The 22,470-nt window shown below is 41.6% G+C and overlaps 1 protein-coding gene across 3 annotated transcripts; it reads left to right on the forward strand.

Annotated features, from left to right (window-relative positions):
- Positions 1 to 2,024: 2,024 nt before the first annotated feature.
- Positions 2,025 to 21,699, forward strand: ZNF605 (zinc finger protein 605). Of its 3 annotated transcripts, none has more exons than XR_007514885.1 (5): positions 2,025 to 5,123; positions 9,062 to 9,182; positions 10,631 to 10,726; positions 14,378 to 18,558; positions 20,447 to 21,699. XR_007514885.1 is itself a non-coding variant. In XM_049865865.1 (4 exons), the coding sequence occupies exons 1-4, from the start codon at positions 5,109 to 5,111 to the stop codon at positions 16,168 to 16,170; spliced, it is 2,025 nt and encodes a 674-aa protein (XP_049721822.1). In that variant the 5' UTR covers positions 2,025 to 5,108; the 3' UTR covers positions 16,171 to 21,699. The 3 variants fall into 3 exon arrangements, 1 of the variants encoding a protein (XP_049721822.1); XR_007514886.1 differs by having other exon boundaries at positions 21,481 to 21,699; XM_049865865.1 differs by having other exon boundaries at positions 14,378 to 21,699.
- Positions 21,700 to 22,470: the final 771 nt, after the last annotated feature.

A 22,470-nucleotide genomic window follows, 5' to 3' on the forward strand; every position in this document is an offset into this window, starting at 1 on the left:
AACACCCCTCTGGGTACAGACTTAACATCCTAATAAAAAGAAATCAGCCTCTTTCTCCATCCTGAGAAATGAAACCGTTGCCTATAAAAAAATGCATAGTCATTCTCAAGCTCTGAGCACCTGCATGAAGGTCAATCCTGAATATTCATAATGAATTTACATTACCTTGTCTGCTCTCTGTAAAAGCCCACCTCCCCAAGCTACCTGTGAGCTGTCTTGGAGAGAACAGTCCCAATTGCTCCTTTCCTTGTATAACGAAACAAAGGTATCTTTCTGGCTGTAACAAGTCATGCTAAGCAAAACCTGCGTCTTTCACCTGGCAACAACAATAGCAAAGCAAAAAAAGCACAAATAGTATTTTTTTCTTCAAGGGAAAAGAGTGAATTTTATTGTTGTGGTTAGGTGCTGTGGAGTCAATTCCTACTCATAGCAACCCTACACACAACAGAATGAAACAGTGCCTGGTCCTTCGCCATCCTCGCAATTGTTATGCTTGAGCCCATTGTTGCAGCCAGAGTGTCAATCCGTTTCATTGAGGGGCTTCCTCTTTTTCCCTGATGCTCTACTTTACCAAGCATGATATCCTTCTCCAGGGTCTGGTCCCTCCCGGAAACATGTCCAAATTACGTGAGATGAAGTCTTCCCATCCTCACTTTTAAAGAACATTCTGGCTGTACTTCTTCCAAGACAGCGTGTTGTTCGTTCTTTTGGCAGTCTATGGTATATTCAATATTCTTCACCAACACCGTAATTCAAAGGTGTCAATTCTTTGGTCCCCTATTCGTTGTCCAGCTTTCACATGCATATGAGGTGACTGAAAACACCACTTGGGTCAGGAGCACTTTAGTCTTCAAGGTGACATCTTTGCTTTTTAACACTTTAAACAGGTCTCTTGCAGATGAGATTTCAAATGATTGGCTACTCAGAGCAAATCCCATCATGGAAGTGATCACATTACATCAAATCTCATCGTGGAATTGATCACAAGATCATACGACTGCCAAACCACTTAGAATCGTAGCCCAGCCAAGGTGACAAACAACCTTAACCATCACAGTCCACCCCTTGTCAACGAGGCACTTGTACACATCTCCTTAAAGCATACATAATCTCTGAGCAAAGACACTTACAAAGTCATACTTGTGCCTAACATGATACAAAGACCACACATACACCCAAAAATGCACTAGCTCTGTTTATATATTTTATAAGTGAACAAAACAAATACTTGCTACACACACAAAACAGAAATACTCATGGTAATTACAGTCCTTTCTATTACTGCTATTCTTACTTCACAGATGAGGAAACGGATTTTAGAAACTTTCAAATGAGTTGTAACCACTTTCCATTTACTGCATTCACCAAGAGGTATCAGCCAGATACAACGGAATTCAGACCGAAGTGCGAGAGAATGTCGTCCGGCACGCCAACCCTCCGAGCTCCGAAGCTGAAGGCGACGGGGGAGCACTTCGGCACCTCGCCCCGGCCTCGCTTTCCCCGTCTAAGATGCAAGGCAACGGCAGCGCCCACCTCCTAAGGCCGACGCCTGGATAAACGGCAGGATGCAGGTAAAGAACTGCAGCCGCCTCACACTCCAGACGCAGTCCTAGCTGCCGGACGCCCAGCGGCGGGGACACAGGGCGCCTTCCGGGGAGAGCTGGTCGCCTGGCAACGCGCTGGCACTCCGCTCGGTCCGCAAGCTGTGGGGTGGAAGTGCGCCTGCGCAAACTCGGGGAGTGCTGGAACTATAATTCCCAGAATGCTCTACGAACTAACCGTAGTCTCCCCTAGCGGCTAAACACAAACAAAAACCTTACCCCACCGCCTCTCACGTGCCTTTCCTCGCCTTAACAAAAGGAATGCAGTTCTGGTGTAGAAAATGCTTTTCCGTGTATGTAAACTTTTCCACTTATATTGTGCTTCTCAATACCTTGGGACATCTTGCTGAACTACCAAGCGAGGCTACTAAGCAAGCCGATTAGGGCGCGCAGGACCCTGGGAAATGTAGTTCTGCGCGTACACTTCCGCGGTCGGGCAGCGTCCCCCTCGGCGCTGCGGGGCCGGCGGTGACTTCTGCGTCCGCACGAGTCCCGCGGTGACCCCGGCGATCGCCCCGACCCTCTCCAGGGCCTGGTCCAAGGGATGCCGGCGAGAGTTGCCTCGTAGTGCACGCGCCGTCTCCGGGCCTGGTAGGGTGACCTGGAGCCGAGTGAGAGGGACCGGGGGCTGCGAGATGCGGCGCGGCGGGCGAGTGGGCGGGGCCGGGCCGTGGGGTTCTGTGGGAGTGGGTGACGAGGGGGCTGTGGAGGTGGCTGTGAGACTGATTAACCTGGGGACACCTGAGGGACAGTTATTTGAGTGTCTGTAGAAATTAGTAATTTGGGGCTTGGCAGGGCCTGAGTGGTTGTGGGGCCAGTGTGGGGAATTGGTTGATTGGGGACTTCTAGGGTGGATCATTGGAAGGGGCCTTTGGGGGTCAGTTTTGAAGTCTTGTGGAGTTTAGCAATCGAGTGTTGGAGATGGGGCGGGCAGAGATTGGGAGTGAGGGAGTCACTGCATGCAGGCTGCCCTTGGTGAGTGAGGTGCGTGGATCAGGAGCCTTGGAGGTGAGTGTAGGTCATGGTGAGGGTTTGTATGAGTAACTAGGATTCTGGTGACCAACGAATTGGATATCTTTGCGTTAATAACTGGAGGCCATTGTGTATGAGTGACTGGGATGGCCAGAAATGAGTGGTCAAGGATCCTTTCTAGGCCACGTTTGGGGGCTTGAAATTGAGGCATCAGAGATTGGGGAACTGTGGGTCAGGGCAAGGGGGTCTCTATATAAACGGCAGGTCTGTTGGCGGTGGTGATTGTGAGGATGTGGAATAGTAATTGCAGGCCTTTTGTTGGGAGTCATTGCAGGGGGTGCCTGAGATGTCAGTATTTGTGGACAGTGGGAAGCCCTTTCAGAATGACAATTAGAAAGCCATATGGGAGTGTCAGTGGATGATGAGTGAGCATGGGGTGCATCAGAGAATGGGGTGTCACGTGGGGTGAATGCTTGGAGGCCCTGTGGGATAAGGGATTGTTTGGGGTTTAGTGATGGGGCTACTTTACGCAGCTTGTGGTGATAAGAAACAGTGAAATGTCAATAATGGGGGTTTTGCGAGAGCAGCGACTGGGTACCTGTTAAGGTGAGCGAGTGGATGTCTGTAGGAGAGAGTGACTGGAGTTCTGGGGGTGGGGTCCTTTGGTATGCAGCGTTTGGGGCACATTTGCGGTCAATGAATAGACAATCTGTGGAGATTATTAAATGGGGGCACTAGGGGGAGTCAGTGGGGTGTCTTAGGATCAGAGTTTAGAAGGTAGGCTCTTCATCTTTCTGAGCTCAGCTGAACATTACCTCCTCTGAGAGGCCTTCTGTGGCTGTACTGAAGGAATACTTTTCCTCCAGAGGCGGCGGTGGTTGTTAGTTGCGTGGAGTCAACTCTGACTCGTGGTGCCCCCACATGTGCACAGTAGAACCGCCCCACAGGGTTTTCAAGACTGATCTTTGAGAAGTAGATCGCCAGGCCTCTAAAGGTGCCTCTAAACCCACTGCCATCGAGTCGATTCCGGCTCATAGCGATCCTGTAAGACAGAGTAGGACTGCCCCACAGGGTTTCCAAAGAATGCCTGGTGGATTTGAATTGCCGACCCTTTGGTTGGCAGCCGAACTCTTAACCGCTGTGCCACCAGGGCTGGGTGGTTCAAACTGCCAACCTTTTGGCCCGTAGTTGAGCACTTAGCTGTTTGTGCCACCCAGGGACTCCATCCACACATTACTCTGTCACGTTATTCTTCTGAGCACTCTCACAGTTTGAAATTATCTTATTTACTTTGTTTCCCACTCTTGAATGTATTTCCTAGAGGACAGGGAAGTCCCACCCCTGTGCCCAGAACAGTGCCTAGTGCATAACAGGCACTCAGCAGCAGCTGCTTCCTTGACCAATAAATGAGTCTTTGGGAATGTGTGTATGTTTGTGTGAGTGTGTGCATGTGTGTGAGTGTATGTGAAACTTGGTGTGATTGAGAGTTAGGTGTATGTCGGGATACTGAAAGAGGAAGCCTTGGTGACTGCTTTTGGATGTTAGTAGAAATAGGCACTCACTCCCTTTCCCAGGAGAAATAGCAGATTTCTGAGGGGAAGGGCAGGCAGTATTTGTCCCAAGGTGGGGTGAGGAAGAAGCAACAGAAAAGCTTTCCTTAGACTTCTCGGTGCCTCTCTGGCTGCAAGTGTTCTAGGCTGCAGCCAAACCCTGCTTAGCCCCAAACCCACGCTTAGGCAGTTAGCTTCACCACAGCTGCAGTCTCACCTGGGGTCTCTGTTTCCTCTTATTACTGTTACTTCCTCCGATCTATGCTTTCCTTTTGCCCCAGGGCTGATTTGGGGGAAGGAAACCAGCACCCCAGGCTAATCCACCACTTTCATTTTGATCTTTACCCCTTTTTTGTTTACCATCTTGTCTAGAAGTGAGTTGAACTTTACTCCATAGCATCCTTGAAAATAATGTATTTCATTTAAGTGTCCCTAGGAAATATTGCTGGAGAATGAGTGAGCCATCATTGTATTTCCAGAATTTCTTGATGTCCTTGCAGAGCGGTTTGGTGTGGTGGTGCTGCCCAGTGCGGGTGTTTGCTGGAACCAGTGAGTTGGGTGGTTTCATTCTCGTGTGTATGGGTGAGACCCACTGTTGCTAAGTGAGATGCATGGGGTAGACCTGGCCCAGATGCCGGTCACACTCCATTGAGATCCACCAGTTGCTCACATTCCATCCTATTTCCTTCCCCACCACCGCTTATTTCAGTCTACAGACATTTGATCTGAGGCTTTAGATATGAGTTACCAACAAGACGAAGACAAGATGTAGGACCCCAAATTAGTTACATCATCCAAAATAAATTTCCACTGAGTCCACAGGCCATGGCACTCAGGAACAAGACAGTTTGCATGAGATAAGAGAGAAGAGGCCTCAGGACCAGGAATGCATTCTCAGCGTACAGACCTTTGAACAGAGGCTCTCCACGGAACGACAGGACGGAGAAGTCACAGCACACAGCAAGGACCCCAGGAGCAGCAGAAAATGATCAAGTCACAGGTGAGTTATTGGCTGACCCTTGGCAGTGGATGTGAGGAGGCTTAGCAGAATCACTATAACAAACATATTTAGAGAAAAAATAAAATCGTAGAAGATTGTCAGGAAAAGCACAAAGTGGAATAGGACCACACTAGAGTCTTAAATGTGGAACACAGATGTTTAAGATACAAGGTCCTTCACTGTTAGAGTTAAGCTGCAAGCTTTTCTTAGATATTCTAAGCAGCAGTGACACAAAGGGAAACAGGAGTAGCTACACGGTTTCTTCTGTCAAAAAGAAAAAAGGGAGCATTTACTCAGGAGAAATGATATTTCCTTACACATTGTTTTGATAGCTGTTTATATAGGCTATAGCAGACAAAGTCCTAAATAGCAACCCTAGAAAAAATGCAATAGAATATTTCCTAGGACTTTTTCTTAAAGAGGCCCTCAGAATAAGCTAAGGGGATAATTCTGAAGGACAACTCATTACACAGTTTGTCAGGATGCAACAGCATGCCTTGGGTATACAGTCGAGCTATATTCTAGTTTCAGGAACCTCGAAGAGAACTAAGTTATCTGGTATAATTGATTACTGCCAAGTCTTCAGGGGTACCCATAAAGATTGTATCAGTTGGAATTTTGGTACATTTTTTGTAGAAGGCAGTTCAGTGTTTTATATATTTTTTGCCCTTTGGGGTTCCAGCTTTATAAGGGAAGTGTTATGGATTGAATTGTGTCTTCCAAAAAATGGGTGTTACAAATCCTAACCCCTATACTTGTGGTTATAATCCCATTTGGAAGTAAGTGTTATAAATCCTAACTCCTATACTTGTGGTTATAATCCCATTTGGAAATAAGTGGCCATATCAGTGTAGGGTGTGTTTTAAGCCAGTCACCTTTGAGATAAAAAGAGCAGATTAGGCACGGAGTAGCAAGCAGAGTTGGGGAAGACAGATGCCACGCCACATGAAGATCACCAGAGAACCAAGAAGCAAGGACCTCCCCCAAAGCCAACAGAAAAAGCCTTGAATTCAGATTTCTCGCCTCCTAAACTGTGAGAAAACAAATTTGTTTGTTAAAGCCCCCACCTGTGCATTTCTGTTGTAGCAGCACTAGAGAACTGAGACAGGAAATATCCTATTAGAGTTCCATTCTTGGACTTGCCAGAAACCTCTTTCCTCTCTTCTGTGTCTTTTGTAGCTGTTGAGAGGAGAATGCTCAGATTTACCTGTGTTCAGGTGAAAGCCGTCCAGAGTGCTCCACTTACCTCTCTAGATTCCAGCTTCCACTTTATAAAAGGGCCTGGGATTGTTTCCATGCTCTCCCACCCTGCGTTATGTTATTGAGCTCTTTACAGTCACTCAGATGAACTGTGCTTGTTTTTTTATGAGTCGGAATGGACTCGACGGCAACAGTTGGTTTTTTTTTTTTTTTTTTTTGCTCATGCTACTACCTCTGGAATGTCCTTTCCTCCACAGCCCTGTGTAACCCGTTCGTGCTTTCCTAAGACCCTTTGTAAGCTTTACCCTCTTCTTATTGCCTAAATTAATGTCCACAAGGAGGCCTGGTGGTGCAGTGGATAAGAATTTGACCGCTAACCAAAAGGTCGCCAATTGGAATCCAACAGCCACTCCTTGAAAATCCTACAGGGCAGTTCTACTCTGTCCTATAGAGTCACTATGAGTCGGAATCAACTTGATGGCAACGGGTTTGGTGTTTTTTTTCTTTTAATGTCCACAAATCACTGCTTTTATGCCTCTTTTGTCCCTGTACTCTGTATATTCTTCTCTAACTCTGTATATTCTTCTCTAATAGCCACTCTGAAACCTTACTGCCTTTGCACGGGTAGACTGTTGGCCTGAAAAGACTAAGAAGTATTTGAAAGTATGAATTTTTTCTGCTCATCTTTGTATTTCTAGCACCTATTACAGTTCCTGGGACCCTAACTGCTTACCATATGTGTTCTAGAAGATATCTAAAAGAACTAGACAGTTCCTGTTGGGGAGCAGAAGCGCCCCACTGAGGGAGGAGAGTGTTTTCAGTATGTGGATGTGCCTACGTACCTGCTGTCTGTTAGTGGGTAGAGGCCAGGTCTGCATACAGTGCCTGGGGCAGTCCTGCTCAGCAAAGAATTGTTCCAAAGACAACCTATTCCAATTTCTTACTCAATGGATTGGTGCGGGGATGAATTCACAATGATAAATATTTTAATAGCAATTTAGTTTATCCCTCAAAGTATAATTCCAGATGAGTGTGTGTTATGGATTGAATTGTGTCCTCCAGAAATAGGTGTTGTAAATCCTAGCCTCTATGCCTATGGTTATTCCCATTTGGGAATGGCTTGTCTTTGTTTTGTTAATGGACAGGATTAGTGTAGGGTATGTCTTTTCTTTTTTTTTTTTTTATTGTGCTTTAAGTGAAAGTTTACAAACCAAGTCAGTCTCTCATACAAACACTTATATACACCTTGCTATATACTCCTAGTTGCTCTCCCTCTAATGAGATATCACACTCTTTTCATGTCCATCTGGCCAGCTTCTGCCCCCTTCTGCCCTCTCATCTCCCCTCCAGACAGGAGCAGCCTACATAGTTTCATGTATCTACTTGATCCAAGGAGCTCACTCTTCACCAGTATCATTTTCTATCCCATAGTCCAGTCCAATCCCTGTCTGAAGAGTTGCCTTTGGGAATGGTTCCTGTCTTGGGCTAACAGAATGTCTGGGGACCATGACCTCTGGGGTCCTTCTAGTCTCAGTCAGACCATTAAGTCTGGTCTTTTTACAAGAATTTGGGGTCTGCATCCCACTGCTCCCTTGCTCCCTCAGGGGTTCTCTGTTGTGTTCCCTGTCAGGCCAGTCATCGGTTGTAGCTGGGCACCATCTAGTTCTTCTGGTCTCAGGCTGATGTAGTCTCTGGTTTATGTGGCCTTTTCTGTCTCTTGGGCTCATAATTACCTTGCGTCTTTGGTGTTCTTCATTCTCTTTTGCTCCAGGTGGGTTGAGACCAATTGATGCATCTTAGATGGCCGCTTGCTGCCATTTAAGACACCAGATGCCACTCTCCAAATGTGGGGTATATCTTGAGTCATTGACTTTTGAGATACGAAAGAGATTGAACTAGCAAGTGAGAGAAGCAGACATAGAAAAAGACTGATGCCAAGCCACATGGAGATCTCCAAGGAACCAGGAAATAGAAGCTGAAGAGACAAGGAACTTCCCCCAGAGCTGACAGAGAGAGAAAGCCTTCCCCTAGAGCTGGTGCCCTGAATTTGGACATCTAGCCTCCTAAACTTTGAGAAAATAAATTTCTGTTCGTTAAAGCCACCACTTGTGGTATTTCTGTTACAGCAGCACAAGATAACTAAGACACCGTGTAACAAATTATCACAGACCTGAGAAGCTGAAAACAACAAACATCTCATCATTTCTGTGTGTTAGGACTCCGGCAGCAGATTACCCAGGTGTTTCTGGTTCAGGCTCTCTTACGAAGCTGTAATCAACATGTTGGACAGGGCTGAGTCCTCTCGAGGCACAATGAGGAGGTGATCCCCTTCCAAAGTCACTCACACAACTGTCGGCAGGCCTCAAGATTCCCCTTCCATGCTTATGTATGTGGGTGTTAGCAGGCCTCCATTCCTGGCTACTGTGCCTCTTCACAGGAGTGCCTAACAACACGGTGGCTGGCTTCCCCCAGAGAGCATGCCCAAGACAGAACCACAGCCTTTTTATAACCTGATCCTGGAAGTGACAGCCCATTACTTCTGCCCTATTGTAGTCATTCAAAGCAAGTTAGTAGTCCTGCTGACACTCAGGTGGGAAGGACTGCACAAAAGCATGATGATAGGAGTCAGAGATCATTGGGGCATCTTACAGGCTACCCACCACAAACAGAAAGAAAGCCTGTCTTCTACAAGATCTAATGATAATCACTATGGATCTAACAGGGATTGTGCTTTGCAGGTATCATTTGAGGATGTGGCTGTGGATTTCACATTGGAGGAATGGCAGCTGCTTAATCCTTCTCAAAAGAACTTATACAGAGATGTGATGCTGGAGAACTACAGCAATATAGTTTTCTTGGGTAAGAACACTCACCGTATGTAACTTATTATGTACCCAGTAACTGGCCTCTGAAGTGATTTTGGATTTAAGTTTCAGATATCAAAGATTCTTTAATTTCTGCACTCACCTGAAAGATTTTTATTCATTTGCTTTATCTAGTAGTCTTTTTTTTTTTTTCTTATTGTGCTTTAGGTGAAAGTTTATAGCTCATATTAGTTTCTCATATAAAAATTTATACACACTTTGTTATGTCACCCTAGTTGCTATCCCTATAATGTGACAGCACACTTCCCCTTCCCACCCCGGATTTCCCATGTCCATTCAACCAGTTCCTGTCCCCTTCTGGCTTCTCATCTCGCCTCTGGACAGGAGCTGCCCATTTAGTCTTATGTATGTACTTCAACAAAGAAGCACACTTTTCACGAGTATCATTTTGTCTTATAGTCCAGTCTAATCTTTTGTCTGAAGAGTTGGCTTCAGGAATGGTTTTAGTTCTGGGTTAACAGAGAGTCTGGAGGCCATGTCTTCTGGGGTTCCTCTAGTCTCAATCAGATCATTAAGTCTGGTCTTTTTACTAGAATTTGAGTTCTGCACCTCATTTTTCTCCTGCCCTGTCAGGGACTGTCTGTTGTGTTCCTTATCAGAGTGATCGTTGGTGGTAGCCAGGCACCATCTAGTTCTGGTCTCAGGCTGATGAAGTCTGTCATTTATGTGGCCCTTTCTGTTCCTTGGGCTCATATTTTCCTTGTGTCTTTGGTATTCTTCATTCTCCTTTGCTCCAGGTGAGTTGGGACCAGTTGATGCATATTAGATGGCTGCTTGCTAGCTTTTAAGACCGCAGATGCCACTTAACCAAAGTGGGATGCAGAACATTTTCTTTATAAACTTTGTTATGCCAGTTGACCTAGATGTACCCCAAAAACCATGGTCTCCAGACCCCCGCCCCCGCTGCTCTGTCCCTCGAAGCATTTGGTTGTGTTCAGGAAACTTCTTAGCTTTTGGTGTAGTCCGGTTGTGCTGACTTCCCCCATATTGTGTGTTGTCCTTCCCTTTACCTAAGATAATTCTTGTCTACTATCTAGTTAGTGAATTCTCCTCTCCCTCCCTCCCCACCCTAGTAACCATCAAAGAATGTTTTCTTCTGTGTTTAAACCTTTTCTTGAGTTCTTATGATAGTGGTCTCGTACAATATTTGTCCTCTTGCAACTGACTAATTTCACTCAGCACAATGCCTTCCAGATTAATCCATGTCATATTTCCTGGATTCACCATTGTTCTTTATCATTGCATAGTATTCATTGTGCAAATATACCATAATTTGTTTATCCATTCATCCATTGATAAGCACCTAGGTTGTTTCCATCTTTTGCTATTATCTTGGAGTTTTTTTAGTAAAACACTTTTCATATTCAAGAGTCCTTCAACTGAAACAGTTGGGTTCAGGTCCTCTGTATTTCCAATTAACAGGGTATCAAATTATCAAACCAAATGCAATTTTCAAGATGGAACAAGGAGAGGAACCATGGATAGTACATGAAGAAATGATAAGTCAAAACTTTTCAGGTGAGAAAGAACCAGGCTGTATGGGATGCAAAAAAAAAAAAAAAAAACCATTGCTGTCAAATCGGTTCTGACTCTTAATGACCCTATAGGACAGAGTAGAACTGCCCCATGGGGTTTCCAGGGAGCAGCTGGTGGATTCGAACTGCCAACCTTTTGGTTAGCAGCCAAGTTCTTAATCACTGCACCACCAGGGCTCTGTATGGGATGCAATGAAAGCTAAATCTCAGTTTTTTGGATGACAGGTTGGCACTTTTGAAAGGTTGTTTGCAAAACTGTATATAAAGTTTCTAAATTTGGGGACATGAGTTCTTCATGGTTTTAAATTAATACACTGTATGTCTGGTCTCCACATTAGGACTTGCCTTCTCTGTGTGGATTTACAATGAGATGTGCCTTCTCCAACCACACAGTGGAATGGATTGATGGCTGGTTATTTAGGACCTTACTTTCTGGGATAGGGTTCTTCTCCCTAGCTTCTCTGTCTCTTTTTCCTTTTTCTCCCCTGCCCTCCAATCCAGTCTTCTCTTCTTCAAGAATTCCTCAATTTTTCCTCATTTTAGTTGTCCCTGATTCCCTTCTAGTTGCCTTTAGTAATTTTTTTTTCCTTCCTCAAACTTTGTCAGATTTCTATCTTAACTCATAGAGGAAACAAAAGGTGACTCCATGGATATAGAATAAACATCTAACACTTAAACAGGGGAAGGAGATTCTGCCTCTCCCCTACTGCTACGCAGACTGGGGGCTTCTAGTGCATCTTTCTGGGGCATCTGATGCTTAGCTTCTCTAAGTCTTCTCATGCATTCTGTCCAATAGTCTGACAGGCTGAAGTCCTCCATGACCTGCTATGTGATATTTAAACTCATTTTATGTTAAAGAACCTCATAGTATGGCAACATCTTACCTACCTAGTTCTTTTTCTATACCCAAAGTCATGGTTAACTCTGTTTAAGCTAGGTTCTTCCTTAATGTCATTCCTACATTTTTCTCTGCCATCTGGGCCTTTGATTATAGTATGCTTTCCCCATTAACACTATCCTTTTCTTCATTTTGAGTTCTTTTGTCACCTCCAGTGAATATTCCTTGACTCCCAGTCTTTTCTGAAATTTCTGCTCAGCATTTGTATGATGGGAACTCAGGCCTGATCAGACCTTAATCAATCCAGAATTCATTAATAAGAGTCTAAGGTTTTTTTTCCCCACACAGAGAGATGGCTAGTAACGTATTCTTTTCTGCTCTCTATGGAATTTACATTGTATATTAAGTATTTTGCTAATTGATTGTTGTGGAGCCAGATGAGGACAGACTCTTATTCATCAAATATTTCTTTAATACAAAGGTTTTCATCTAAACCTTGTATCAGTTTACTCTGGAAATATGTGAAATTATAGATGTGGAGGCACCATCCATATGGTTCATTAGGTCTGGGTATGTGTAGTTTGGTAAATCTGTGTAGACAGTTTTTATGCCCCCCCCATTAATTGAGAACCACTGCAGTTGTGTTCAGTGAAAGGACTGAGAGGAAATAAGAGCCATGAAATACCTTATGGGAACCTAGAATTTCATTTCAGAATATGAAACCATATAAGACACTCAATTGAACATGAAGTATTTGTGTTAAAATTCAAAGTTGATTAGTAAGACTAATGATAAAGAAAGGTACTACTATACAAGTTCACCAATAGGTCAAAATGCCTATCCTACATGTATGAGGACTTGTTATGTGCGATGCAGTGGGGTGTGTACGTTTTGAAAAGCACAGACCTGTTCCCTGTCCTCATGGAATTTACATTCTAGTAGGAGAGAAAAGTAAAATAATTACCTATTTGATAAGTTATATGAAGGAAATAAGCAGGGTTTTTGTTAGTAAACCATCAAATGATGTTTAGACTTGAATGAGCTAGAAATTCCAGATAAAAGGAACAGCAGATGCAGAGGTCCTAAGGGTGAAAAGGTCTTTGTGGCCAAAGTAACAGAAAGGAATCCATTGTGGCTGAGGAGTAGAGAGTGATGAGAGATGAAGCTGAAGAGGTTGAAAGACACCGCCCGGTTACACCGGGCCGTGATAAACCATGACAAGAAGTCTGGATTTATTCCAAGTGTTTTTAAGGAGAGGAGTTTTGGCTGATATATGGAGACTAGTTTTGGACAGGAAGCAGGGATATCAGTGTGGAGAAGTGGAGTGAAATGAAGGCAGCAGGATACACCAGGAAAATGGGATTCACCTGTTTTCCTAAAAACATTTTATTTTTCAAGGATTTTTGATACAGTTGAATATCTAAACTTTTAAATCTGTAAATGAACTACTCCATTGTACTTTGATATCATTTATTATTTTGATAAATATATTAATTTTATTTAAAATTATTTTTCTTTTTATTCACATTTCATAAAACAATTTTTAACTCTTAAACAGATCTCATGCTATACATATCTACATATTACTCTTGCTTTTAATCTCCAAACCTGTTATTTCTATATTCTTTATCATCTCAATGAATAGCATTATCATCTTCACTCACTTAAGTCCCAAATGCTGAGTCCTTTTATTCCTCTATATTAGCAGCTTTAGTTGGTTCTTCCTTTGAAATTCTGATTATGTCTGACGATTAGGTGAGGCTTTTTTTTCCCCCCTAAAAAATTTACCCATCATAAAAGAAGTAGTTGCCTTGTACTTAAGACCTTACCAAATCTTTCATGTTGCAGAATACTTCCTGGGAATATTACCTCAAAATTGCTAATAAAGGATACCATCATAAAGTAAACAAACCTTTAAATGATCGCTTAAAAATATTCAATAAGTAGTAACATTGTGGAAATCACAAACAATTGTGCTTATAGGGTGAAAAAAAATCTGTCCTAATATTTTGCAAATAGATACTTGCTATTTCTAGTGATAAAAAAAAAATTAATATATATACACGCATATATGTGTTTTCATTGTATAGATTATTGGTTCAATTAAAAATGGTTGATTGTCAAAAAAACTAAGGGTCATGATGCTGAGCTCTGGAGAACTCTTGGATAATTCCAAAAAGTACCTCTAGTGATGATGAAGTAAATGATATCAATGAATCAGGTGATGATCTTGAATGTTTTTAAAATATACAGTTAATACAGAAAAATAATGTTTCTCATCTTTCAGGTCTAAAGTTGGTGTCCTACATTTACTCTGCATCATATCCAGTATTTCTCCTTTTATAGCATTCTACAGTGTATACTAATTGTGCTCTTTTGTTTACTTATTATTCTCAGTCTTCTTTACTGTACTGTAAGCCCTGTGATGGTAGGGTACTTCCTGTTTTCCTCCCGTATCTTCTGCTGCTAACAGTTCTGAACCATAATAGATCATCAGTATATTTTTGTACAAGAAGTAAATTAACCACCCCAGTACTCAATTAGAAATTGCTCCAGACTCCTTAATCTCACATTCACTGTTTGTTGAGTATATTTCATCTCTTATTTTACAAGTTTATAAACATTTATCATTTAAAAATGTTTTCATTTCTGTTAAATGCTTCAGTGACCAAAAAGTAGACACTGTATTTAAGGAATGTTTTAAACTGATATACTAGACTCCATTTCGAAATTTTTTTTTCGATAAGCATAATCATTGGAAAATTTACACAGTATGGTTCATTTTTTCCTTTTTAGAAGTCTGGCTAGATAATAATCACAATATGAGGCACCAGGATAATCAAGACAAGCTTAAAAGTATGGAGAGATGCCATGAATATGATGTTTTGGGGAAAATATTTCATTCAAGCATAAACTTTGCTCATTTAGGAGTGAGAGCCCATAAATATGGCACAGGTGGAAAAAGTTTAAAACATCCTTTCAATTTAATTATTCCAAAAAGTCACTGTGGAAGAATGCAACTTGATGATTTCAATAAGAAGTTATTATTCCATATCAAATCTGAGAGAACTCATGATGGAATAAAATACTGTGATTGCAATAAATGCAGACAAGCCAACAGTAAAGAGTCATGGCTTATCACAAACCATGTAATACACAGAGGAGTGTACTTATGCATGGAATGTGGCAAAGTTTTTAATAAGAGGTCACAGCTTATTATACATCAGAGAACACACACAGGAGAGAAGCCCTACCAATGCAGTGAATGTGGGAAAGCCTTCTCACAGAAGTCGTTGCTCACTATACATCAAAGGACTCATTCAGGAGAAAAACCGTATGGGTGTGGTGAATGTCAAAAAGCTTTCAGTAGAAAGTCTTTGCTCATGTTACATCAGAGAACTCATACAGGAGAGAAACCCTATGGATGCAGTGAATGTGGAAAAGCCTTCAGCAGGAAGTCACAGCTTAAAAGACATCAGATAACCCATACAATAGAGAAACCCTATGGATGCAGTGACTGTGGGAAAGCTTTCTCCCAGAAAATAAAGCTTATTACACATCAGAGAACTCATACAGGAGAGAAACCCTATAAATGCAATGAATGTGGGAAAGCCTTCTTTTGGAAGTCACAGCTTATTACTCATCAGAGGACACACACAGGGAAGAAACCCTATGCATGTAGTGAGTGTAAGAAAGCCTTCAGCAGGAATTCACTCCTCATTAGACATCAGAGGATTCACACAGGAGAGAAACCCTATGAATGCAATGAATGTGGGGAAGCCTTCATCAGAAAGCCACAGCTTATTAAACACCAGATAACTCATACAGGAGAGAAAAACTATCAATGTAGTAATTGTGAAGAGGCCTTCTTTAAGAAGTCAGAGCTAATTAGACATCAAAAAATCCATTTAGGAGAGAAACCCTATGGATGTGTTGAATGTGGAAAAACCTTCTTTGGGAAGTCACAGCTCCAAACACATCAGAGAACACATACTGGAGAAAAACCTTATGAATGTAGTGAATGTGGGAAAGCCTTCACTCAGAAGTCAAGCCTGGTATCACATCAGAGGACACACACAGGGGAAAAACCCTATGAATGTGGTGAATGCCGGAAAACCTTCAGTGAGAAGTCAAGTCTCATTCATCATCAAAGAACCCACACAGGGGAAAAACCCTTTGAATGTGGCGAATGTAGGAAGGCTTTTGCCTGGAAGCCACAGCTCATTCGGCATCAGAGAATTCATACGGGGGAGAAACCTTATGAATGCAGTGAATGTGGGAAAGCATTTGTTCAAAAAGTGCAGCTTATTAAACATCAGAGAAATCACACAGGAGAGAAAACCTATGGATGCAGTGATTGTGGAAAAGCTTTTTTTGAGAAGGCACAGCTCACTATACATCAGAGAATTCATACAGGAGAGAGACCCTATGAATGTGATGAATGTGCAAAGTCTTTCACTAGAAAGTCACACCTCATGAGGCATCAGAGAATTCATACAGGAGAAAAATACTATGGATGCAATGAATGTGGGACCACCTTAAACAGGAAGTCACAGCTAACGATACATCAGAAAAATCATATAATGTAGAAACCATATGAGGGCAATGAATGTGGAAAGCCTGTTCTCAGATGTCATAGCCTCTAACACTCCCCAGGAAAGTGTTTCTTACTACAGAAGCGAAACCTTATCAACGCAGTTATTGTTGAAAAGGCTTTCATGGGAAGTTGAGTCCCATTAAACAGAATTCATAAAGGACAGAATTCGTAAAAAGTAGAGAATGTAGAAAATCCTTCTCCCAGAATTCATAGCTAATTACACATAAGGTAACTCATCAAAGTGAAAGTCTTATCAATATTGTGATGGTACAAAAGCTTTCAGTCAGAAGTTCTCAGCTTGTTAAACAACTGAGGACCTAAACAGGAGAAAAACTATTGTTTTAACAAGTGAGCAGAAGATTTCATTAAGAAATGACAATTCATCATACACCAGCTGAGTCAATTCCAACTCGTAGGGACCCTATAGGATAGAGTAGAACTGCCCGTTGGGTTGCCAAGGCTGTAGACTGCTACATCTTTCTCTGGTAGAGCAGCTGGTGAGTTCAAGTCACCGACCTTTTGGTTTGCAGCCAAGTGCCTAACCACTTCAGGAAATGCTGAATATTGTATATTAGAGATTTCATACGAGGAGTAGCCCTAATAATTTGAACAATTCGATAAGCATGATCCCATTAAAATAATTCTACAAGGATATTGTGTTCACTATATGTAAATTATTACAAAAATTGACAACTCTAAATAGTAACTGTTTACTAAATGTGAAGACATCTGTCAGCCAAAAAAGACTGATAAGCACCAGATTTACTCTCCTGCCTTGAATAGCTAGAAACTATACAGTACATACGAAGTATGTACTCAAATATATGACAAGCACAGGTCTTTGATCCCTGGGAGAAGGGAAATAAGGTGAGGTGGGCCCTACAACTGCCTAGCTAACTGCCTGGTGGCAGTTTTTAGGTGGCAGTTCAGGAGGGGAACAGTCTTGCTAATTTCAGAAAACACGATTAGTGCAAAGAGTCTAGAATTTGCAGCAAACAGTGCTAAAGAGGGGGGGAACTTCCCAGAGAGAGAGCAAGTTCCAGAAATCTGCAAAAGGGTCCCCTTTTATTTGCACATGCATGAAAGGAGACTTCCTGAAACCAGGAAAAGAACCACTAGAAAGCATAGTCTGAACAATTCCGGGGCCCCACACAGAGCTGGAAATAGTTCCTGTTCCCACCAGCCAGCGTAGAAAGAACTTACAATGTATGAGGCATGAGGTAGAATTCTCAGAATGGTATTGTTTTAGTAGTGAGGCTAAACTATCCCTATATTAAAGGTTGCTCTGGACCCACCCTAACAAAGCTTAATCAAGCCTGTAAAGGATCTAATTGGTTCCAAGTAACAACTATACACTAGTGCAAAATCCAACACTATAAAGGAATACAACAAATCATAGCACCAACAAGGTACAATTCACAGTGTCTGGCATCCAATAAAACTTATTTGGCATACAGAGAAGCAGGAGCAAAACAGATCAGTAGAAACAGACCCAGAAAAGACGGCAGTGATGGAGTTATTAGAAAAGGATGTTAAAACATCTATTATCAATGTAAAGTGGAGGAAAACATGAACATGATGAAACCTGAGGTAGAAGATAAAAGAAGGGGTCCAGGTGGAACTTTTAGAGATGAAAGCAACAATATCTGAAATTATATATATCTACATATTTTTTTTTACATATATATATAGTGAATTAAGAACGGATGAGACATGGTAAAAGAAAAGACCAGTGAATTTGAACAGTAAGAACAGAAACTATCCGTGTGATGTGCAGATGGAAAAAAGACTGGAAAAAAGAAAGAACAGAGAATGAGTGATATAATACACATATAATTGGTAGTCCTGGTAGGTACTGAGAGAGAAAGGAGCAGAAAAATATTTAAATAAATAATGACTGAAAAATCCCAAATGTGATGAAAACTATAACCCTACTGATTCAGTGTGCTTAAAGAACCCCAAGCAGAAGAAACAAAACCACACTAAGGCACATTTTCTGAAAACCAGTGATAAAGAGAAAAAATTTTAAGTGCCTAGGGAAGAAAAAAAAAAAAAATAAGACACAATACATATAGAAGAACAAAAAACTAAGAACACTTCTTGTCAGAAAGTTTTCAAACTAGAAGACATTGGAGTAAACATCTTTAAATTACTGAAAGAAAGAAAAAAAAAAAGGGGCGGGGGGAAGGCCCGCAGCCCTAATCCTATAACCAGCAAAAACATTTTTTTTAATTGAAATGACTCTTTCAGACAAACAACAACCAACATAATTCATCACCTGCAGACCTGCCTGCAGGAAATATTAAAGGAAGTTCTTTGGGCAGCAGGAAGGTAATACCACATGGAAATCTGGATTCTACACAAAACGGTGACTATATAGGTAAATATAAAAAAGTTCTTTTTCTCATTTCAAAATCTTTTAGGAAGGTAGCTGACTGCTTGAAGCAAAAGTAATAAAAATATATTTGGGGTTTATGATCTATTTAGAAGTAAAATGTATGACAATAGCACCTAAGTATGACGCTTTCAAAATACTTTGAATAGACTGCCTCCTCTGAATCAGAAACCTGTTTCCTCACAGCTCAGGTTGACTTGTGTTTGTAGCAACTACACAAGAGAATTTAATGTATTATGGGTCTTTGTATGTGCTGACTATGCTTTCCTTCCCCAGACCTGTTCCCCTCTTCTCTGCTGTGCCCCCTCAAAGGCTGTCTTCTAGAGGCTGCTTCACCGGGTTTCTGCTTATGTTTGAACAATGGGAGGTAGCAGTAAAAGATCAGAGGGTGAGAGAGAGAGAGGCTGGGGTATTTATGACCCTTCCCTCGCAGACAGTGGTTTAGGCAGTGTCTGTGTTCCTCTGTGGCTACAGCTCCCCTTGGACAGCCCCTCTCATATGGTTCTAGATCTCACCATCTTTCAGTCAACAGCATTCCCTTTCCTTGCTCTCTATACTTAAGGGTGATAATTGCTTCTGGTTGTTTGACCATCCCTTGTTGGTTTCCTTAATTCTGAACACATTTCTTGAAATAGTCCCTTCATTAAATTTTCTTGAGTTAACTCTTTGTGCCATTTATTTCCTGTGCCATGTTTTAAACGATGAACATTTAAGACAATTGTGAGCATGGTACTGTTAACGGGTACCTCACAGAGCCTAGACTGACATCTACCAAGACTTCCCACACTGAATGAACATCAGTGTTTTCTCTTTGTATTTTAACAGTGCAGGTAAAGTTATAACTGATTACATAGTTCTCTGTGCCCTTTTTTGCTGTATATGTAAATGGTCTGGAAATTATTACCATCTGCTACATATGTAAATAGGCTTGCCATTATTACTCAACTCCTTGTCAATAATAGGAACCAGAAGGTTTTTGAAGGCTTATATGCTACCTCTGAGTTGGCCAAACAACTTATAAAAGCACGGTTATTTCTGTTAAATATCTACCGACAAGAAACAACAGGTACTAAGTGAAGAAAGGCATGATGTACCATATTTCTCAGTACTCTAATTTTAAAAAGCTGTGCTATACAATGAAAATATCCTCAGCGCATATCCTGCTGTTTTTTGTTATGTATAATCCATGTAATCTGTAACCCATGAACAAGATTTTCCAATATGGTAACATTTCCATTTTGGTCGGAATTACTGTAGAGAGCCTCTTCAGATCCTCCACACGGTCTTTCCCAGCAGGTCCCTCACAAAGACTGTACAAAAAGAAAGTCAGCTCTTCAAGGATACACCATAGTCCCCTCACTTTTAATCTCATAAAGCATACCAAAAAGGCCCATCATTTACCAAATATCACCCTAAGAACTTCACTCCTGCATATCCTTTCTTGACTACTCACTCTCTCCTATTGGCATACAAACCTCATCTGAAAGGAAATAATTACCATGTAGCTACCCGGCAGTTTTCCTCTCCTGGTTGAGTTTGCATTTCAACTTTCATTTTGAAATAGGCTCTTTATACAGGTTTTCCTCATTGTACAGCTCCGAGAGGCACCATTTACATTGTACTCTGTGTTAACAAAGTTGTGGAACTCTCTGGCCTGCCTTTAAGGCATTAGCGAACTAATAAATCTTTTGAGACTTGGGCATAATTGGAATACAACACTGTGTCCATCACCTGTAATCATTTCTTTGTAATAGTGCTATATGATGTATATATGACAGCGAAATGGTTTCCACCATCAGGACTCCCCCCGGCTCCTTTTATTTGCCACATAGTGAAGACACGATGAGGCACTCACTCACTCTCATTATTGTAGAAAAACTTATTTACCTCATGATGCCTGTCTGCAACTTGGGAACAGCCAATATAACGTCTCATGGCCAGCTCAAAAGAATGAAATTCAACTAAGCTATTGTCTGAAGTGGAGGAGTCCTGATGGCACAGTGATTAAGCCATAAGCTACTAAACAAAAGGTTAGTGGTTCAAACCCACTAGCTGCTCTGAAGAAGAAAGATGTGGCAATCTGCTTTCATAAAGATTACAGCCTTGGAAACCCTACGGGGCAGTTCTACTCTGTCCTATAGGATCACTATGACTCAGAATCAACTTGGCAGCAACAGGTTTGGTTTTGGGCTTTGTTTTATCTAACATACATTCTCCACCTTACAGTTTCCCTCTGAGTCATCTTTCTCACACACCCCAGTACCACAACAATGCACGTACCTTAATAAGCAGTGGATTTGTTTTGAGGCCAAACCTATGAATTTGGTGATACTATCTAATAGTTTTTCATTTTCTCTTGGGATCTTTGCAACTTAGAACACAATTATTACTCATCGTATCCAGGTAGATTTGACATCTTGCCATGGAGACTGTTACTTTCAGAAAGCTACGATTAAATAAACCAGAGAACACGAAATTTATGTAATAATCCCTAAGTCATTAAAGGTGCCCAACAAAGAGAGTGTTGCCATAGAAGCCTTTACCGTGAAGATGAAAGGAAGAGAAATACAAGTGAAGGGACGTTTATAATTTGAGGTTCTCATTGAAAGCATTTCTGTCATTAAAAATACTTGTGAAAAACAAATGAAGCTCAGATTTATAAAAAATGGTGGGGAGCTGATGAACTTTTAAGTGCTTCTCAGAGAATAACCATGTGAGGAGATCATTCAAGCCAGGGACGACTTCCACTACAGCCACCCAAATGCAGCACAGCTTTATCCCCAAACCATGAAGCTTTCACGGCAGCTCCCTGGGGACATAAACAAGCTACCTAGGATGTATTCTCCTGTGTATGCTGTGAGTGTAAAACGCTGTCAGATGGTAATGATGCTGTGTTTCACATCCGAGGAGAAGGTAACTAGCTGCCTGAAGAAGACTGGAATGCTGTCCATCCTAGGGGAGGAGCACCTGTGTGTGGCTGCCATTGTCCTCACTGACCACTGCATCTTCCTGAGATCAGGGCAGGCAGGGAGAGCTGTGCTAGCTCAGACCTGCTGATGCTTCCTTCTGTGCTGTTTAAAAAAAAACTCTGTACCTATATGTTTACTGAGTAAACTATTGAATGAATTAATATGTGTGAGTGTAGTCATTGCAAACAATTTACAAATAAATGCTGGCTTGCATTCTAACTAGGCATCCCGATATAAATATGAATTTTCGTCAGTTCCCAACATTTTATAACCCAGATACCCCTAAAACACCAAGAGAAAAGCACCTCATGTTTCGGCAGGAGTTACTGGTGGTGGTGGTGGTCTTTGGTACTCCTCCCACACGATAATGGTGAGACCTAATCCTTTTTAAATTGAGAACAAGAGAAGAATTGTCACTTGTTTTTATCAAATATATACATGCATATAGTTTAAGAAAGAACTTACTTTACGAAGTTTGTTCTGAGAAAACTGCGCTTTCCCCCTTCTCTCGCCCGTGTATCTGGAGCGTGTCATTGGAGGATCTGTCTCGTGGCAGTTGAGGATTTGGCTCTTTTACTTCTTCCACACATGCACACTCTGCCCATCCCCTCCTGCTCCCAAAAACAGTCTACGGTTAGAGCAGTATTCAGTACTGACACAATATAATTATGTAGACAATTTCTCTTAGAATTTTGAATTTGATGTTATATTGTCTTCTAGCTTCCGGCATGAAGCATTTCTGGTCCTTTGATGTGACCTGATTTTCTCCCTGGGAACTTAGTTGATAATTCTTTTTGTCCCCAATGTTGATATGTCTCAATGATATGCATATGTTTTGATCAATTTTCTTTTGTTTTTAGGAAAAACATTTCATTTGAAAATAAAACTTATGGAAAAGTTGCAAGAATAATACATAGAACAGCCTTTA

The sequence above is a fragment of the Elephas maximus genome, chromosome 22 (genome assembly GCF_024166365.1).
Source record: "Elephas maximus indicus isolate mEleMax1 chromosome 22, mEleMax1 primary haplotype, whole genome shotgun sequence".
Classification (NCBI taxonomy): domain Eukaryota; kingdom Metazoa; phylum Chordata; class Mammalia; order Proboscidea; family Elephantidae; genus Elephas; species Elephas maximus.

What these genes read in the sequence shown, in the direction of transcription:
- ZNF605 (XM_049865865.1), top strand. An exon ending in CAGCAATATAGTTTTCTTGG is followed by an intron (nt 9,183 to 10,630) that starts GTAAGAACACTC and finishes TCCAATTAACAG; the next exon opens with GGTATCAAATTATCAAACCA. An exon ending in GATAAGTCAAAACTTTTCAG is followed by an intron (nt 10,727 to 14,377) that starts GTGAGAAAGAAC and finishes TTTCCTTTTTAG; the next exon opens with AAGTCTGGCTAGATAATAAT.